General features: G+C 31.8%; 1 protein-coding gene across 1 annotated transcript; it reads right to left on the reverse strand.

Annotated features, from left to right (window-relative positions):
• Nucleotides 1-834: 834 nt before the first annotated feature.
• LOC129220793 (zinc finger protein 484-like) lies at nt 835-18,161 on the reverse strand. The gene is made up of 4 exons (XM_054855224.1): nt 18,113-18,161; nt 16,082-16,306; nt 5,390-5,674; nt 835-1,819 (listed from the first exon to the last, which is right to left on the reverse strand). The coding sequence occupies exons 1-4, from the start codon at nt 18,159-18,161 to the stop codon at nt 1,518-1,520; spliced, it is 861 nt and encodes a 286-aa protein (XP_054711199.1). The 3' UTR covers nt 835-1,517.
• Nucleotides 18,162-18,290: the final 129 nt, after the last annotated feature.

The raw sequence follows: 18,290 nt of genomic DNA on the forward strand, positions 1-18,290 counted from the left end.
TGGGTGCGTAGACCTGCGTGTATACACGTTGGCGTATGTGTAAAGGTGCATGTGTGTGTATGTGTATGAGCATGCATGTGTGTAGGACATGGACGGCACCGACTAGGAGAAGTGGCTACCAGGAGGAGTCGCGCCTGCAGAGGACGGTGGCGTTGAAAAAGGAACCAAGCATCAAGGACAGTCAAATGAAAACAATTAGCAATCATGATTGCTCAAAAAAGAAAAGAAAAAAAAGGTTCTGTAGGTATAAAGTTTTATACATTTTAAAAACCATTATAGTCCTGCTCAATAAAAGATTTAATGAACTATTTATTCATGAGCATGGTTAACATAAAAGCATCAGTTGTCAAAAGTTGATACATGCAGTAAAGAAAAGTTTAAATAAGCATTATCTGTTAACTTGTCACTTGTCATTCACAATAAATTTTATTATAGCATCTTATAAGTTTCCCTACTTTAAGATACTATGTATGACTTAAATGAGTTTCATAATTTCTTTACTTTGAAGTATATCATCATTTTATTTGCTCATTTGTTGTTTTTTCCACTTAAAAATATGTTGAAAAAGTATAAGCATGTTGATGTGTAATACAGTTGAACCTCGTTAAAACAAATTCAAAAAGACCTTAAAAATTATTTTGTCTGAACAGTTTGGATTGTCCGAAAAACAGTAAATAGGGTCAGGCATGAAATAGTGGGACAGAGATCACAAATGTAGTACATTTCAGCAGTAATTCGTTTTAAGCGTGTTTGAACCAAGGAGGTTCGAATGTTTATTTTTTTTTCTGAAACTTTATACAAATGATTTTCATATAATAAACTTCAAAACCTAGGTTAACTTCAGTATGAGAGTAAATTGATATTGCATCAGAGTTTTACACATTATGAACAGTATTTCAGAAAGGATTCTAGACTGGTGAACAACATGATGTCATAAATACAAAATGCAAGGAATAACACCCGAAGATAAGAAAGTATAAATTATTCTAGTTAGACACATATTATCCTTAATACACTTTATTAGTATAAAGTTACAAGTATTAGCCCCATAACCAAAGCTTAGGCAGAATTACAAACAGCTTTAACTGCATATAGAAACATACCCAGGGGCATGCACAGGGGGGGGGGGGGAACACCTGTTGGCCTGGGCTCGAACCTCAAGGGGGCCCAAGATTTTTAAAATGAGGGGTGAAACATATGTAGGGGTAAACAATAAGGAGGGAGGCCCGTAAAAGTCATTTGTACGAACCCTAAAATTTCTGTGCACTCCCCTGAACATTCCCCAGCTTTTACCTTCACTTAATGCTTTCCCTCACCATTTTTGCCTATCCCCTGCTGGTGTGCTAAAGAATTTTAACTACCAGTCTGAAGGTAAGCTCAGCTTATATGAGACGTTTGCCGCCTCTAGATCTGTTATACCGATTCTGGACTGATGATCTCAAATAATGCTAAAACTGCAGTTTCTGGATGTCATCCATTAGTATTTGTTAAAAAAATATGTTGTTCCAAGTACACAATCACTTCATATGGGTTGTAAGATGCATTTTCAAACTTTGTTTCTGAGTAAATGCCTTAGAGCAGAGGGGGCATTCAAAAGGTCGCTCTCCCGAATGGATCATCTTGTGAATCTTAAGGTAATCCTTCCGATTGAATGTTTTGTTGCAGAACTCACAAACATAAGGTCGCTCACCACTGTGCACAACTGCATGTCTCTTCATGTGAGCCGAGTTGACTGTACTGTAGTTGCAAACTGTACAAGTTAGAACAGCAATCTGGGGTGCTTTGTTTTTATAGAAAAAATAATCAGGATCTTGAAAACCTATGGAATGCAGAGACATTTTAAGTACCATAAAATTTAAAAACAAAAAATAAAAACAGCAAGTTTATTGCACTATAAATAATAATTTAAAAAAATTTAGTATCAAAAACTAATGGCATGGTGAACACTAATAATGATTATTATATGATAAAGATATTAATTTAGAGAACAGTATTTCTTGGCCTATAAGGAGCAGCAGAAAGTAAGATATACTTCGGTCAGGTTAGAATTGATGAAAGTACTTGGACCAGACAGAAAAGGTTCAACTATCTATTTTAGTGGGTATGTTTTATGCAATGAAAACAAAAGTTGCATTAAAAATTAGCAAACATACAAAGCATTTATTCAATGTTGTACAATTGAACCTCACAGTGAAAAATCAGTCAACGTAAAATAGTTTTTTCCATGAAATACATGTTTGGTCCTGAGAGCTAACAGTAAATTAATAATGTATTTTACACATTCAAAATGAAATTTTCAAGCCTATTATCCCTTACGTGAAATGAAACTGGATATGTCAACGTAGCTAAGGATGTGAATTAAGTGCCAATTATTCATCTTTGAGGAAAAAAGCCTGAAAAAATATTTCTGAAATTGTGAATTCAGCACAATTGCTGAATGTAGTTTTGGATTTAGTAGAAGAGAAGTCTTCCGTTAATCAGTTTCGTTAAAGTGAAAAACGAATGTTTCTGAATGAAACCGACTTTCTTAATTATGTAAGATGTCAGTGAAAAATCTAATTTCTAATGCTGTTTCTAAAATAAAAATGCATATTATTAGAGGCATTTTAGAGAAACATATCAAGTTTTCAAATGGAAAAGAAAAACAAATCAAGAAGTTCTTTCACTGACTGTTAGGATGGCTGATGCTTTTATATCAATAAGAAGTTTGGATAACTTTCCCATTTAACAAGCAAAGCCCATCTTTTGTTTTGCTATGATTTGTTTAGATAAGATTCAACAGTTCTTGATTAAATGTAAATTTTTTTAAAAACAACAAGAAAAAAAAGAGAGAGACAAAAGTCAATTACAGATCATTTCAACTCAAAATAAAATGTATAAACAACTGATATGTACATTATAATATTTTTGTTTTCAATAAAATTAGTTTAAAATTCAGTTAAAATCTAAAAGTGCTTTTTTTCAGTTTTTAGTACATAATCTTGTTTACAAACATTAATTTAGTATGTAATAAATTGTTTTCATAATGTATCAGATAAGATGAAATCTGACTAACATGATAACTATCATGGTGATGCTAATTTGTTAATTTTGTATCAAAGAGGTTTGAGTGTATTCCATAAAAATTCATCATAATCATCGCTGCTAAAAATATTGACGACTTGTATACACTACTGGGTCAAAACTGTTGTAATCGACTTTTACAACAAAGGCAACCATTTCCTATGCGTAATAAAGGAAAATAAACTAAGCATTTTTTTTTTTTTTTTTTTTGAACAACCAGTTTGTATTTTATTACAAAGTTATTCTTGCAGCCTATAGTAGGACTGATTTTAAGGTATATTTTGAAACAGAAACAGCATCTTATGGGTCAGAAAGTACAGTAATAACATAGTAAAAGTGTATTGTTGCATAAGACTAAGAAAACAGCTGAAAATTTTTCCAAAACAAATTTCAAGATTGACTGATTTTATCAGTGCAAAGGAGGCTCATCATTTAGGGGGGTCATTTGGGAAATTAATGGATTTACATGTAAGTGGGCATGGTTTTTGCTGCTTTTTGGTATAATTTAAATTGAACTATATTTGGAACAAATAAAGATCCTCTGTTCTTATAATTATATGCTTACATGTATGCACCAATATGTATCAATCATTAAGAAAACATTGTTAAAAAAGAAAAAAAAAAGGACACATTCAAGTATAGTTCGTTTTCCATAAGAAGGCACTTTGCCCCGCCTCGATCGGTATTTTGATCCGGTCTTTGCATGGATTGATCGGTAAACATATCCCCTTGCTTGTAAATGAGACAACCTTAATGTTGGCTTGCATTATAATGTACAAAAAAAGCCTTAGTGTCTTTACATCACTTGTTCAATTGTCTGTTGCTATTTCCGTTATTCTTGCATTTTAAAAATCTACTGCTTTTATGAAAAAATGCTATAAACCGAAGATGCCTTCTGCCAGAAACAGCAAAATAGAATCATCGGATAGCACGTGACGAAGGCGAAGTCAAGTGCCTTCTTGTGCAAAATGGACAATACAAGGGAAACAATAAGACTGAAAAAATAGATTACATTTATACAATATCCAACAGAAAAGAAAGACATAGCGTTAAGTAATAAAATAGGAACAATTTCTGGCATTAATTACAGATACACAAAACTATACTAATTAATTTGGTTTCATTTAACATAAAAGACATAACTACAGTGGTACTCTAGAGTTAGCAAGGTAACAATGTATAAAAAGTTCTTAATGATTTTTTAAAGATTCCAACTAGATAACATAATATAAAAACAGCGCATAAGTCTAAACTTGTTAGCATTACTAAAAGATAAGACTTATAACATTAAGGGCAAAAATCCATAATAAGCATACAAATATTTTGAAACTTACAGATGTACGGAACATATTGTCGGAACTATGCTAAACTAACGAATGTGAAAATTAGCACTTTTCAGGAGAGCCAAAACAATATTTTTTCCACCTGACATTTTTAGTTATTTTCAATTTTTATAGATAATTTCAAGTGTAAAACTACTGTTTGAGTAGTTATAAACAGTAGGTAGCCCTTTTTAAGCACTGCAGCAAATCATCGAATTTGAAAATCATGATTTTTCACATTCGTTAGTTTAATATTGCATATCAACAGAGATTTTCAACACAATATTTGTTACTTTATCTCATTCAATTTAAAAAATAAATAATTTAGTGAAAGAAGAGAGAGAATCACCCCTCCCCCCCCCTACCACCACACACACAATTCCTGCTCTTGCCATTCTCTTACTTCAAACTTTAAATTCAAATCAGGATAGTCATTCATAGTCACATTTAAATAATAGTAAAATAAAAAATAATACAATTAAATCTTACTCATAAAACAAATAAACGTAAACTGTACCCCACATACAACTACTTTAATGTTAACAACATATATTTTAAACACAATGATGCGACACAAATCATGTAGTATGGAATATCCTTTAGGAAAATAAATCATGAAAAATATGTATCCACCAAATAAACTCAAAGTCGTTTCCAAAAAACAACTAGTTTATTACTCAACTATATAATACATTTCGAACATAATTTTCTAAAAAGCAAGAGCAAAACATATATATACACAAAAAAAATGCTCCTGAATTATCTACAATTTTATGTACTGTAGCTGAACGCATTGTCACTATTTTCAACAATTTAAAAATCAGGAATGAATGATACTACCTTTCACAGGAAAATAATTTAATTGTAACCTCTTTTGTAACTGAGACCATGCCGATCTTTAAAGCGCGTAATCCAACCGTTTGATGCAGCAAAATCCTGAATGCCAAGCAAAACGGCTATTTCTTTTGCTTTCTCCTTTATAGCATTTCCATCCAATGGTCTACCTGCTTCTAATTCACATTTATACCACTCAAATAATTCAACTTCTAGATCACTGTACTTTGACTCCTTGCGAGTTTTTCTTGTGGTACTTGATAGTCCAAACTTGAGGATCTGTTCTCGAATTTCATCTTTCTTGATGAGAATCGTATTCAGCGTAGACGCTGGGAGACCCAGACGTTTCGCCATGTTCACCTTCTTTTCGCTTGGATTTGATTCGCTTTCTTCAATAACTCTCAACTTTTCATACAGGGTTAAATAGGTTTTTGTCGGACGACAGTAGCTTGAGGCTGTTGAGATAGTAAAAATAAAAATTACAATCAAACCAGAAAATTAAATTTCATTACAACAATGAAAGGGTATGATTTCTCATCTTGCTCAACTATTACAACAATATCAGATAAAAATGTCACAGGAATGAAACAGTGTAAGTAACTCCTCATCTTGTTCTTAGAGGATTTATAAGAAACAATAGCCAGTATTGTTGATATTTCAGTTCAAACATTCAAAGAAAAATTAAATTAATTTATGAGCAAGATTAGATAAACAGAGAAAATTAGTTTTCTTCATTTTTCAAAAGACTATAATTGGTTTGAAAAATAAGTTTTATAGTGTGAAAAAGCAATGCAACAGTCCTAAAGTTTTGATTGAAGACAAAATTACTTTAATTAATGTTTTTTTTTTCTTTCAAGGAAAACAAAAAGCAGCTAGTAAGTGCCACATTTCCCTAATGCAATTTCTTGCCACTACCAAACTTATCAAAAAGAGATCTGTGTCTTCAAAACTCGAATTTGGATAATGTAAATTGGTTTGTCAACACACAAACTAAAAATCAATGTGCAATAAGTTATGCATTTTTATTTTCCTGATAAACGTATACAGTCGACGCTCGATATAACGACCATCTCCGTCCCAGAGAAAAAGGTCTTTATAACGAGTGGTCGTTATAAGAGGTATAATTTAAAAAAATATACACAGTCATCTTGCATGCCCCGTTGTTCCGTAAAAAAATGGTACTTTTTCAAACATTCCAGTTAAATGCCCAAATTGTTTTTATCGTAGGAATTTTTAGAAAAAATCGTGTGCAAAATACTATGACAGAACATTATAGAAATTTTAAAGTAGAAAATATAGGGAGGAAAGTGTTACACACTTACAAATCTGCTACTACTACTGCTACCACTACATTTTCTGAAGATAAAACCAGAAACAGATGGTTGCCTTTTTAGCAGACGTGATTTTTGCAAAACATTATTTTCCGTTTCAGACATAGGTGATAAATATTTTTTTTTTTTGCTTTTCAAAGAAACATTTGAAAGTCCCTCGAGAACCACAAATCTTAAAAACCGCTAGATTCAAACACCAAACTACCAACACATCTGTCAACTCCCTTTTATTAGGAACCTGGAAATTTCTCGATTTTTCCTCCCATTATTATTATTATTATTAATATTTTTTTTTTTTTTTTTTGTGCTAGCTGCGGTAAATGGTAATCTACGCGCACCCCCTCTCAAAGTTGGATTTGACATTGAAAACTTCAGGCAGATGTCCGTAAACAATAATCAAGGCCATTTCAAGCTACAAATTTGTTTTATTGGGAAGAACACCCGAAATAGCGTCCGCTGAATTCAGTCGTTGTATTGGATTAGACGATACAGAATGGTCGTTATAACGAAGGCAAATTAACGTAGTGTTCATAGGAACAAAGTTGGGACTTTTGCCACTGATCGTTATAGTGGGACGGTCTTTATAATGTGTGGTCGTTATAATGAGCGTCGACTGTATATATATATATATATATATATATATATATATATATATATATATATATAATCCATTTTTTCCCTCTTTATTACCAAGCTTTCAAAAGAGAAAAATGCATGCAATATCAATGCAATATTTTTATTTATTGCTTGGCATAGTTTAAAAAACATATTTGCCAGAAAATAATAAATGCATTAATTGCCTTTTAACAGATAGTAAGTTTTGTACAATAATGTAATACAGGAAGGAAAATGCAGCTAAATATAGTTTCCTTAGCAAAATTTAATGTAGTTGTTGGTTGCAAAGGTTATTATTAAGTTATTTTCATATACTTATTGGAGAAAATCGATGATTTTTTTTTTTTTTTTTTGTAGGTAAAGGTGGATTAGAAAAAATTAGTAAAATTGCCATCTAAAAACTGGCTTGTTTGTTTTTTAGACAAACAAGTTCCAGAAAGGAGCTGTTCCATCGGAGCTCCCCAGAGTAGTTGTATGTGTTCGAAAAGAATAAAACATCTCAGAAAAAAGAAAAACTGTCAGACTTATGATTTAGAGGACTCATAACATATTCACAAGACAAAATGAGATGTTGAATAACACAAACAGGTGAGAGCTATAAAAATAAATGAGTGAATAAAGAAACAGGAGAGGAAGAAGAAAATTTTATAATTACTACATAAATGAATGTATTAATAAACAGAGAAAAAAACTATTTTGATTAAACCATGAAAGTTTGGGTGATTAAATTTCAGTGCAATTTTAATTATGTAGCAAAAGAAGCAAGTTATTGTGCTAAATGAATAGTTAATGGTTAATGTAATAACAAAGAGAATAGCATGCATTAATGTTATTATTAATATTGTTGTTATAATTTTAATTCTTTGTTTGTAATTTACTAAAGTAATTAAAGCAAATCTTACTGGATATTTAAGAAAAAAGACTTAAGATTACATACTAAAAATCTACTGTATATTTTTCATACTGTAACTTCTGAAACAGTACACATCATTTATCATTCTCTAGAAGTTCAGCATTGGTTATTCGTTTTACTCACTAAGAATTACTCCATAGTTAAGAGTCAGCCATAAAAACAAAACAGTTAGGAGATAGTCCATTTTTATTATTTAACATGGACAAGTCATACACTATAATCATATACACAAATACATTCAATACAAAATGAAAATGATGCAAAAATGAAATGGACAACAGTTTAGCCCCTTAACTACCACAGAGGTATACATATGCCTGGCTCGGCCGATGTGCTAACTGTTCCAGGTGTATATACATATGCAGTTCCAAAATACCATCCTTTGCATTGCGCTGCTACCAGTAAAATTATTCCGAAAGCTTTAGAACACAATATTTTGTATTTTAATTTTTTTTCTTATTCTTTATTTTGTGAAAGTAAAGAGTTTTGGACAACAAAACTTGCACTTATTTTTCCTCTAACGTATCAATAACTATATGCGCCTATGTAAAAAAAAAAGAACGGCACTGAGAAATGAATCTTGAACGTTTTCCTTGGTAAGTAAGAGGTTAACAAGAAGTTGAGTGAGAATATGTTAGTTATTACTAGTTCTTTAAAATACTTCAGATCTCTCTCAATTGCTGTCATTAACAATTTTTTTAAACACACAATTAGCGATTTTACATCAAATATAGCATAGAATACCAAATTTAAATAAATGCAGCATAAACATACCATTAGTTATTAATGAAAAGGTTTGTGAGATATTTGGCAAACATTCTTATCTACTGTGTAATATCTGAGTATACACTGAAATATTAACAATATTTTACACTTATCTATTACGACTATTTTTGTTCTGAAAGTTTCTGCAGTCACCATAAAACTGAAAAGAAACTATAATCAATAAAATAAAATTTGATGAATAAGATACAGCATTTCAAACATCAAAGAATAAACTAGGAAATTTTGAACGTTAATATTTGCTTTGCTAGGGCATGATATCTGTACATTAAAGAATTTCTTACTTTACAATAAAAACTAGTCATAATTTATACGAAAAACTATTTGTGTGCCAAAAGATGGGATCTGCAGTGAACTGAAATTGAAGTTGCAGTAAAACTTGTCAATTTTATCATAGCCCATTCAATAAAGGTTTCGTGTCGCAACTAATTTAGGGAAAGCTAAATTTTTGTGGGTTGTTAGTACATAAAGTATGCACTAAAAAAATACAAAGTCCCGACCCCCACCCCTCTTGCTTTCTCCCCAACCCCCTCCGAAACATTGCAAGAGCAGTACTATGATTATACGCTTTTCGTGTCGTAACTAATTAGGGGAAAGCTGAATTTCGGCAGGATGTTAGCACATAATGTATTCCTTAAAAAGTACAAAGTTCGGATCTCCACCCCTCTTGCTTTCCTCCCCACCCCCTCCGAAACACTGCAAGAGCAGTACTATGATTATGCGCTTTCCGTGTCGCAACTAATTTGGGGAAAGCGGATGTTTTTCAAGATGTTAGTATAAAAAGTATACACTAAAATAAGACAAAGTCCCGATCCGCACCCCCTTCTCCCCCCCCCCCCAGAAACATTGCAAGAGCAGTACTATGATTATACGCTTTTCGCGTCTCAACTAAATAGGGGAAAGCTGTTTTTGTTTTTTTTTTTCAAGATGTTGATATACTAAGTATACACTAAAAAAACACCAAGTCCCTACTGTCTGACCACGGATTGTATGGAAAGACAAACATCCGTTTTACAGCTGGAAATGGATGAATCTATTATTTTTTAGCGATGCAAGCTTTTGCAGAAGCTGAGACTCATTCAAATGAGCGGAATAACAGCATCAAATTTTTACTTTTCCCGAAAACTAATGATGATACCGGAGTATTCCTTTTTCTATTTTACTTCTTAAAATATTATAAACCACTGGTGCCCAACCTACTTCCCACGGGTCACATCCGGCCCATGAAACTGATGAGTGTGAACCGTTGTTTTGCGAAATGTTACAACTCGAGGACTATGTAGCAACTGGTTTCTGAAAAACAGGTTGCATTAAAAAAAAAAAAAAAAATGCATCAATTTATTATAACTACAATTTTTCTTTTATAAGGGGTCATTTAACAGTTTGTTGGCTTGGTCTGAAATATTGTTACAATGCATTCCACTACAGTGTCCACACATAGACGTACAATCGAACCCAGTTTTACGACAGCTACAGTTTGTAACACAATGTTTTTACAGTTGCAAGATATTAGTAGGAGAATTTCACTTGGAGCAGAGAGGTTATTGTCATGATCTTAGGAATCAGTCTGTTGCTTGAAATATATTTCCAAACCCATTCTTCTGCTGGAAGTTTAAAACGTAACTAAGTTTGAATTAATATTTGTGAAAAGCAAGTAATCATAAAAATGTCCCTAAAGTCCACTTTTGATTTATCAAAACTTCCCCCAACTTCAGACATCACTCGTCAACATCTTTTTAAGGTTTCCACCAGAGTTTTTAGGGTCAACACCAGATTCAAACTCGGTTAAGTTTTAAACTTCCCCCAGAAGAGTGGGGTTGGCATTATACTTCATGCAACAGACTGATTCCTAAGTTTATGAAGATTACCTCTGCTTCAAGTGGACTTTTCCAATTAGTATCTTGCATTTGAAAAGATTATATGTTTCAAACTGCATCTGTCGTAAAGCTAGGTTTGATTGCACGTCTATGTGTGGACACTATAGTGGAATGCACTGTAACAATATTTCGGACCAAACCAACGAAATATTAAAAGATGGCCCCTTATTACATTGTTGATCCAGTTCAAAAAAATGACTATTATCATATTATTATCTATAAATTTTGTTCAAACATTTCTTTCCCACACGTAATGATAAAAAGCTATCAATTTGTTGAAGTTACTTTTTGGTTTTTGTTGTGAGATTTCTGCATATGATTAAGTTGGTAAAATGGTGAAACTGAGCTATCTACATAAAAAGTGTATGTTTTATAATTTGTGTATAATATTGGTCCCCAACAATGTTTTCAGAAACCAATTTCTAAATATTTGGCTAACAATTTGTAACATCGTCATTAATCGTGCTTTTCGAGTTGTAACATTTCACAAAACAACGGGCAACACGGATCAGCTTCGCGGGCTGGATACGGCAACTGCGCCTTAGGTTCGGCACCATTGGTTTATAATATTGTTAGGAGTGAAATAAAAAAAAGGAACACCCTGGTAACATCATAAATTTTCAAGCTGTACTCGTATAATCATAGTACTGAACTGATCAGTGTTCAATGTTTCGGATGGAGAGGGGGGGAGCAGCAAGAGGGGTTGGGGTCGGGACTGTGTAGGTTTTAGTGGACACTTTATGTACTAACACCGTGAAAAAATCCAGCTTTCTCTTAATTAGCTGCGAAAAGAAAAGCGAATAATCATAGTACTGCTCTTGATGGTCTAAGTGTTTTGGAGAGAGTGGGGGGGAGGGAGCAAGAAAGGTAGGGGTCGGGACTTTGTGTTTTTTTAGTATTTTCTTTATTTACTAACGTCCTGCCAAAATTCAGCTTTTCCCTAATTAGTTGCGACACAAAAAGCGTATAATCATAGTACTGATATTGCAATGTTTCGGAGGGGGTGGGGTTAAAGCAAGAGGGGTGGGGTCTGGACTTTGTGGCTTTTTAGTGTATACTTTAAGTACTAACATCCTGCCAAAATTCAGCTTTCCCCTAATTAGTTGCTACACGAAAAACGTATAATCATAGTACTGCTCTTGCAATGTTTGGCAGGGGGTGGGGGAGAAAGCAAGAGGGGTAGGGGTCGGGACTTTGTATTTTTTTAGTGTATACTTTATTTGCTAACATCCTGCAAAAATTCAGCTTTCCCTAAATTAGTTGCGACAAACCTTATTTTTTTACCTTCATTGACTGGGCTATCAGGAGATACAAATTGTTTGCGTCCCATAATTAATATATTGTATGCATACAAAACTAGTTTTTTTCTTATTTTATGAAATTTGTATGCACGTCAGTTCAAATTATGGATGCTAATTTAATCATTATGTTGTTCAACAAAGTAACAGCCATCACATTTGCCTAATGTTTGGTAAATTTTTGAAAAAAGTTGAGGACATGTATAATATTTTCTTTGTTATATACAATCAATGCTGCAGTTTGGGGGAGGGGGGAGGGGGTGGAGTGCATGTTTGATTTTTTATTGCAATTGCTATGTAAATCGCTTTCAAACTACCTTTTCTTTCGGAGAGACTCTCCATATTCCAAAGTGGGTAAACAACAAAAAAAAATTTTCCCCCAACTACAGCACTGGACGCAATGACTTTTTAATACATAGTTTTATTATTGCTTCATCCCACAGCTAACTAAATTTCAAAAACAGCGAAGAAATTCTTCATCCCCTTACTCCACATCAATGCAGAATAGTTACAAGTGGTAACGTAAGATCAAGGGATTTTGAAAACCTTTTTGGTTAGTATTAAAACATGTGGTCAACTAGACATCCTTATAGTTGACTGCTGTGGATGCATAGCACTAATAAAAACGGGCATGCAAAGGAAACATTTCATAAGATTTGAACAAAATTTAGGTGAAACAAGTCCAGAAATTGATACATAAAACACATAATTCCCCCCCTACAACTGAGTCTCAAAATGACTTTTGAGATTTTCCTTTTGGCTAAAATTCTTACTACAAATTTCAAATGTGAGGCCAATATTTGCTTTTATACTTTCATAAGGTATTACTATATTTGCGATCAAGGCTGCAGAGTCAGAAGGAAAAAAATAGCCCAACTCCGACTCCAGGATTTTGAAACATCCGATTCTGACTGGCCCAATTTTTAATTTTAATTTTATTGACAGCTCTAGAATTAACCTTAATATAAAAAATTTAGGATTAACTACAATTATAGAGTGTTGTAACCAATAAATCATATACTGATTTTATTTTTTACTCTTTAGTGATACCCAAGCTATGTTAGATAAAGTCTTTAGATTTTAAAAAACATTTATATATTATTGGATATTTTGGATTTGAGCTTTCGTGCCAACACTTATTTCACATAGTTCCCTCAGAAGTTTCCCAACTTGTTCAAGCGATACATACATTCTTTTTACTATTTTATAACTGAGATTAAGGTAAAAAATATGCTATTATTTTTATTTGAAAGTGATAACTTTGAAAATAATAGGTAACAAAACTGTTTGCTGACAGTTGCTGTCAGTTAATTAAAGTTATAAAGTAAGCAAACTAGGAGACGGTATAGGTAGGTAAAAAAAAAGAAAGTTTGATAAACAACCAAGTCAGCTGCTTGCCCCAATGACAATGATTTTCCTATTAGTAAGCCGTTATACATGTAATCAAATTAATTGGTAGTCCATTTTTTAAAAAATGCAAGCAGAGTCAGTGAAAATTAAAGAAAAAAAAGAAACCCACAGTTGAAGTCAGCATATTTTCGAACGACTCCAATTTCTTTACCCCAAACTCAGTCTGACTCCGACTTTCCGACTCTGACTCCACAAGCCTGTTTGCGATAGTACTTTTATAAGGTGTTGAATAATGGCACATAGAGCACATACTAATCACAGTTTTTCTTTTTAGAGTTCCTATTAAATGATGAGGAATAACTGAAATAAATGATAATTTCTTTTAAAAAAATTATCCAACAATGCAGCATCATTTTAAATTTAACCCAGAAAAATATGTCAATAGAACAAAATTGTTCTTTTCTATTATGACTTCTTTTTATTCACATTATTCCTTCAAATTTGGATCACACACAACAGTCATTCAGTAGAGTGTAGATTACTAAATTTTACATTGACTATACAACTATGAAGAGCAATTAAAACTTCTAAGCTGTTACACTATTTATAATGACCATAACATAATGAAAACTACAGGAATACTTAAATTGTCCTTTCTGACCCAGAAAAGTTATTTGAGTGCAATATGATAAGTGCTTAGTATTTTTTTTTTTTTTATTTTTTATAATTCTGTTATTTTAAAGTTTTTTGTTTTCAAACAAAATTTTATTTTAGATTTTCATTTTTTTAGCGTTAAGTTGTACCTTAAGACTGAACAAATCATTTAGTGAAATTCTGAAGTCTCTAAGTGGTCTAGTTGCTGAGATATAAGCAAGTTACTTATGATAAAGATCCTAGTATGTCTCTTTATTTAGCCCTGTTATCGATTATTGGCATAGATGAGGGTAAAAACCCTAAGAAAGCAATATCAGTGAATAAATTTCTTTCTTGCTCCAGAGAAGCCTTGATTCAAAATTTTTCATTATGATTACTATTAGCATTATATTTGCAAGGCAACAAAATTTGTAACAATGGCGTTTATATTTAAACATATATTTAAAATGGGAAAATTGTATGAAACTTGCTATTTTCTATTCTAACCGAAATATTAATTTTATTTCAGAATTTTAATTTTTCAGCGTTAAGTTGTACCTTAAGATTAAGCAAATCATTTAGTGAAATCCAGAAGTCTCTAAGTGATCTAGTTGCTGAAATATAAGCAAAAGCAGACTTTAGATTACTTCGTGACAATCAGGCCAACCATAACAAAAGTGCTTAACAAACACAAAAAAAAGAAGAAAAGAAAATATCAAATTTATTTTAATGAACTTGATAGTTTGAAAAATACTAACAAAATTTGTTTTCACAAAATTAAAAAATGAAAACAACATAGAAAATTAATGAAAAATCTGCTTATTATATATTTTTTTAAGATTTAAAAATACAAAAACCAAAACATTCAAGCATCAACAAAAAAAAAAAAAAAAAAAACAAAGTCTGACTCATATTTGCTTATAAACTAAAACCTGCACAACAATTATAGATTCAGTCCCCCCCCCCTCTCCCCATTTTACCAATATTGATGATTTAAACAGCAATGAATAGTTATAAGGAAGTTCATCTAGCATTGACCAGTATTTTGGTAAGGCCTCACTTGGAGTATGCTACAGTTCTGATCTTATCTTAAGACAGATATTACCTTATTATAGAGGGTGCAAATGAGGGCTGCTAGATTACTAAGGGGACTTTTAGATTTTGTTTCCAAGTGCAAAATGCTTAACATGTATAGTCACCAGCAAAGACAAATTAGATAGTGCATGATTCAGCTGTAAAAAATACTTAAAATGGAAGTTATTGATGAGCTATATTTTATGCATCAGAAGGCAATACCAGAAGACATTGTTTCTTTTTAAGCTCTTTTTTTTTGTAAGCTTTTGAAATCCCAGGCTTATCTGCAAATTAGCAAAACTTACTACTTCAATTGAGATGTCAGTATTTGAAATGGTTTGTCAGAGAAACAGCTGTTACTTAACATCACTTTTATATTTGTATATAACTCCACAACAATTATCATGTCGTCGGCACAATGCTAAACTAACGAAAGTGAAAATTGGCACTTTTCAGGAGAGCCAAAACATTGAATTTAATTATTTTCCACCTGATGCAAGAAGTTATTTTTAATTTTTCACATAACTTTAAGTGCAAAACTAGGAAGTTATCATTTAAATTTTAGTTATTCGTAAAATTATTAATCAACCATCAACTTTGAAAAATATGATTTTTCACGTTTGTTAGTTTAGCAAGATGCCGACAATATGTAAAAATCATTTTAAGATGCCACATGTAATGAAGACAATTAGAATTATACAGCATGTTTAGCGATACCAAAGTCTTAATTCGGAAAAGAAGAAGCTATAAAATTTATCATTTTTTGCATATTTTAAACTAGCAGTTTTACCATGACTTGCTGTATTAGCTGTAGATATGAAAAAAAAAAGGAAATGGACAAAGTCTCCAACACCAAACAAGACTAGATTTTTGTAAACTGCTACATAAAAGACAAATACTTCAATAGTGATTAACTACTTTAAATGGGTTAGACAATGAACTTTCATAGCATGTTTGGTGTTAAAGCGCTTTCCACAATCATGACAACAGAATGGCCGTTCTCCGGTGTGAACTTTCATGTGCTGTTTCAGATTTTCTTTCTGACTGAAACTTTTTGAGCAGATGTCACACACGTGAGGTCGAAATCGGCTGTGTACCAACATATGCTTTTTCAAATTGCTTTTGTAAGGTGTGGAATAATTGCACATTGGGCATATGTTGATCACGTAAGTACTTCGTTCTTGGAAAGCTTCCTTGAAGTGACGACGAATGTCTGGAAAGGATGATAGCCATTTTTAAAGATAGTTAAAATAAACACAATTTAAAGTCATGACTACAAGAACACAACAAACAAATAGATGAAAATTGTTTTGATGAAAATAACTTGATGAACATCTAGCCAAATGATGTACTATATAGTTTGAAATTACAGAAGAAAAAATTGCTTAAGGGGCCATTCATTAATTATGTAAGGATGATTGTGGCATTGCCCCCATGTAATGGTACGTAAGATTTTTCAAATCCCTCCCCTGATTCTTATGTAAGATTTCATTTCGTTTTTCAAAGTAATAAAATGATGTTAGGAAAGGATCAGTTACTCTAAAACTCCTAGTTTGACGTAAATCATTGATTTTTATTTTTAAACAAATAAGTTATATTATTTTATTGCTCTCACTGATGTTGTGGTTGGTCCGCGTTTTCTGAGTACTTTAAGTACTGTTAAACATAGCCTGATTAAATAGGCCATACATAACATAAACAAACATCTCAATACAGTTCTCTGTCCATTGTATATAGTGATGTGGATTGGGTAAATACCCAGCGGGTAGGTAAATATTTTTTGCGTATTTACCCGGGTATTTACCCAAGGCCTGGGTAAATACCCAAAAACTGGGTATTTTACAAAAAAAAAATGCAAAAAGTGAATGGATTTTTTTTAAAAATCTTAATATAAAATAATTGGTAAAACTAATACATACATATGAATTACACAGTTCATAATATTTTATTGAAAGACTTGATGAAAAATATGAAAAAAACATATCGTGAACCAAAGAATCTTTCTTTTCAATGTCATAATTAGAGAAGTATAAGCAATTCAATGATGAACTTTAGGATTTCAAAATCACAATCTAGGTTAGTCATATCCAAAATGAAAAAAAAAAAAAAAGGAAGCATGAGGGATGTTTGGAAGAATAAACTGAGAAATTATTAAGACACTGTGATGTTATTTATTTGATTGCTGTTTAAGTGATAACGTGGCAAATATAGAAAAAGTTTTCATATTAGTAAGCAAAAAAAAAAAACACACACAATCAAAATATTGTTTTCTGTTGCCTTGCTCATTTGCATTTGCTCCCCAGTACTTCATGATGAAAATTTATTTCAAACTATTTTTATTGACATTTCGTTATATTTTGATGTCACGCAGGGACATATTACTAGGTTATAAAAGACTAGGACCTTAAAAAATTGATGTTTGCTTTTTTTTATAACCAGTTAAGCTTTTTACTTTTTATACAATGGCTTTTTATATCTGAAATTTGGCTATCAACATTGAATAGACATATCCAACACATTTAATGTGATTATCATATTAGATTGCTAAGTTGTTTCACACAATAATTCTTTAAATATGTGATAAAAATATAATTTTTGGGCAAAAACTTATTGTTTTGTATATGGTAGGTTATACATAGTGGAATACATACTGAAAAGTTTTTTAGTTGAATATAAATTTTTGAAATAAATACCCAGGTAAATACCCATTTTGGATATTTACCCCTAAAAATAAATACCCAGGTATTTTACATCACTAATTGTATATGAATCTTACATCACCGGAATTGCTATCAAGTTCACTATTATTAAATTATTTTCAAAAACCTTTTTGGGTAAAGAAATATTTACTAAAAAGTTGGAATCTAGCCTGAATGTTTTTTCAACATTTTGTTGTATATGATGCAATACTAATTCAAAATAAACATGCTATACATAGTGTGATTCTTTTATGAAAATTTTTCACTATTCATTCTTTGTGAAACAATTAAAAAACAGCTCATCCTAATATGTTTTTTACCTTCCAGACGTAAATGAAATCTGTTCCTTGCCAAATCACTTTCCCGCATGATTTCTAATATAAAATATTGACTTGAAAAATATTACATAAGGATGAGTTTGACCCCCCCCCCCCCCCCCATCGGGATCCTGACGTAATTAATGAATGGCCTCTAAAACAGTTTTGCATTTACATTCTT

The sequence above is a fragment of the Uloborus diversus genome, chromosome 4 (genome assembly GCF_026930045.1).
Source record: "Uloborus diversus isolate 005 chromosome 4, Udiv.v.3.1, whole genome shotgun sequence".
Taxonomy (NCBI): Eukaryota; Metazoa; Arthropoda; class Arachnida; order Araneae; family Uloboridae; genus Uloborus; species Uloborus diversus.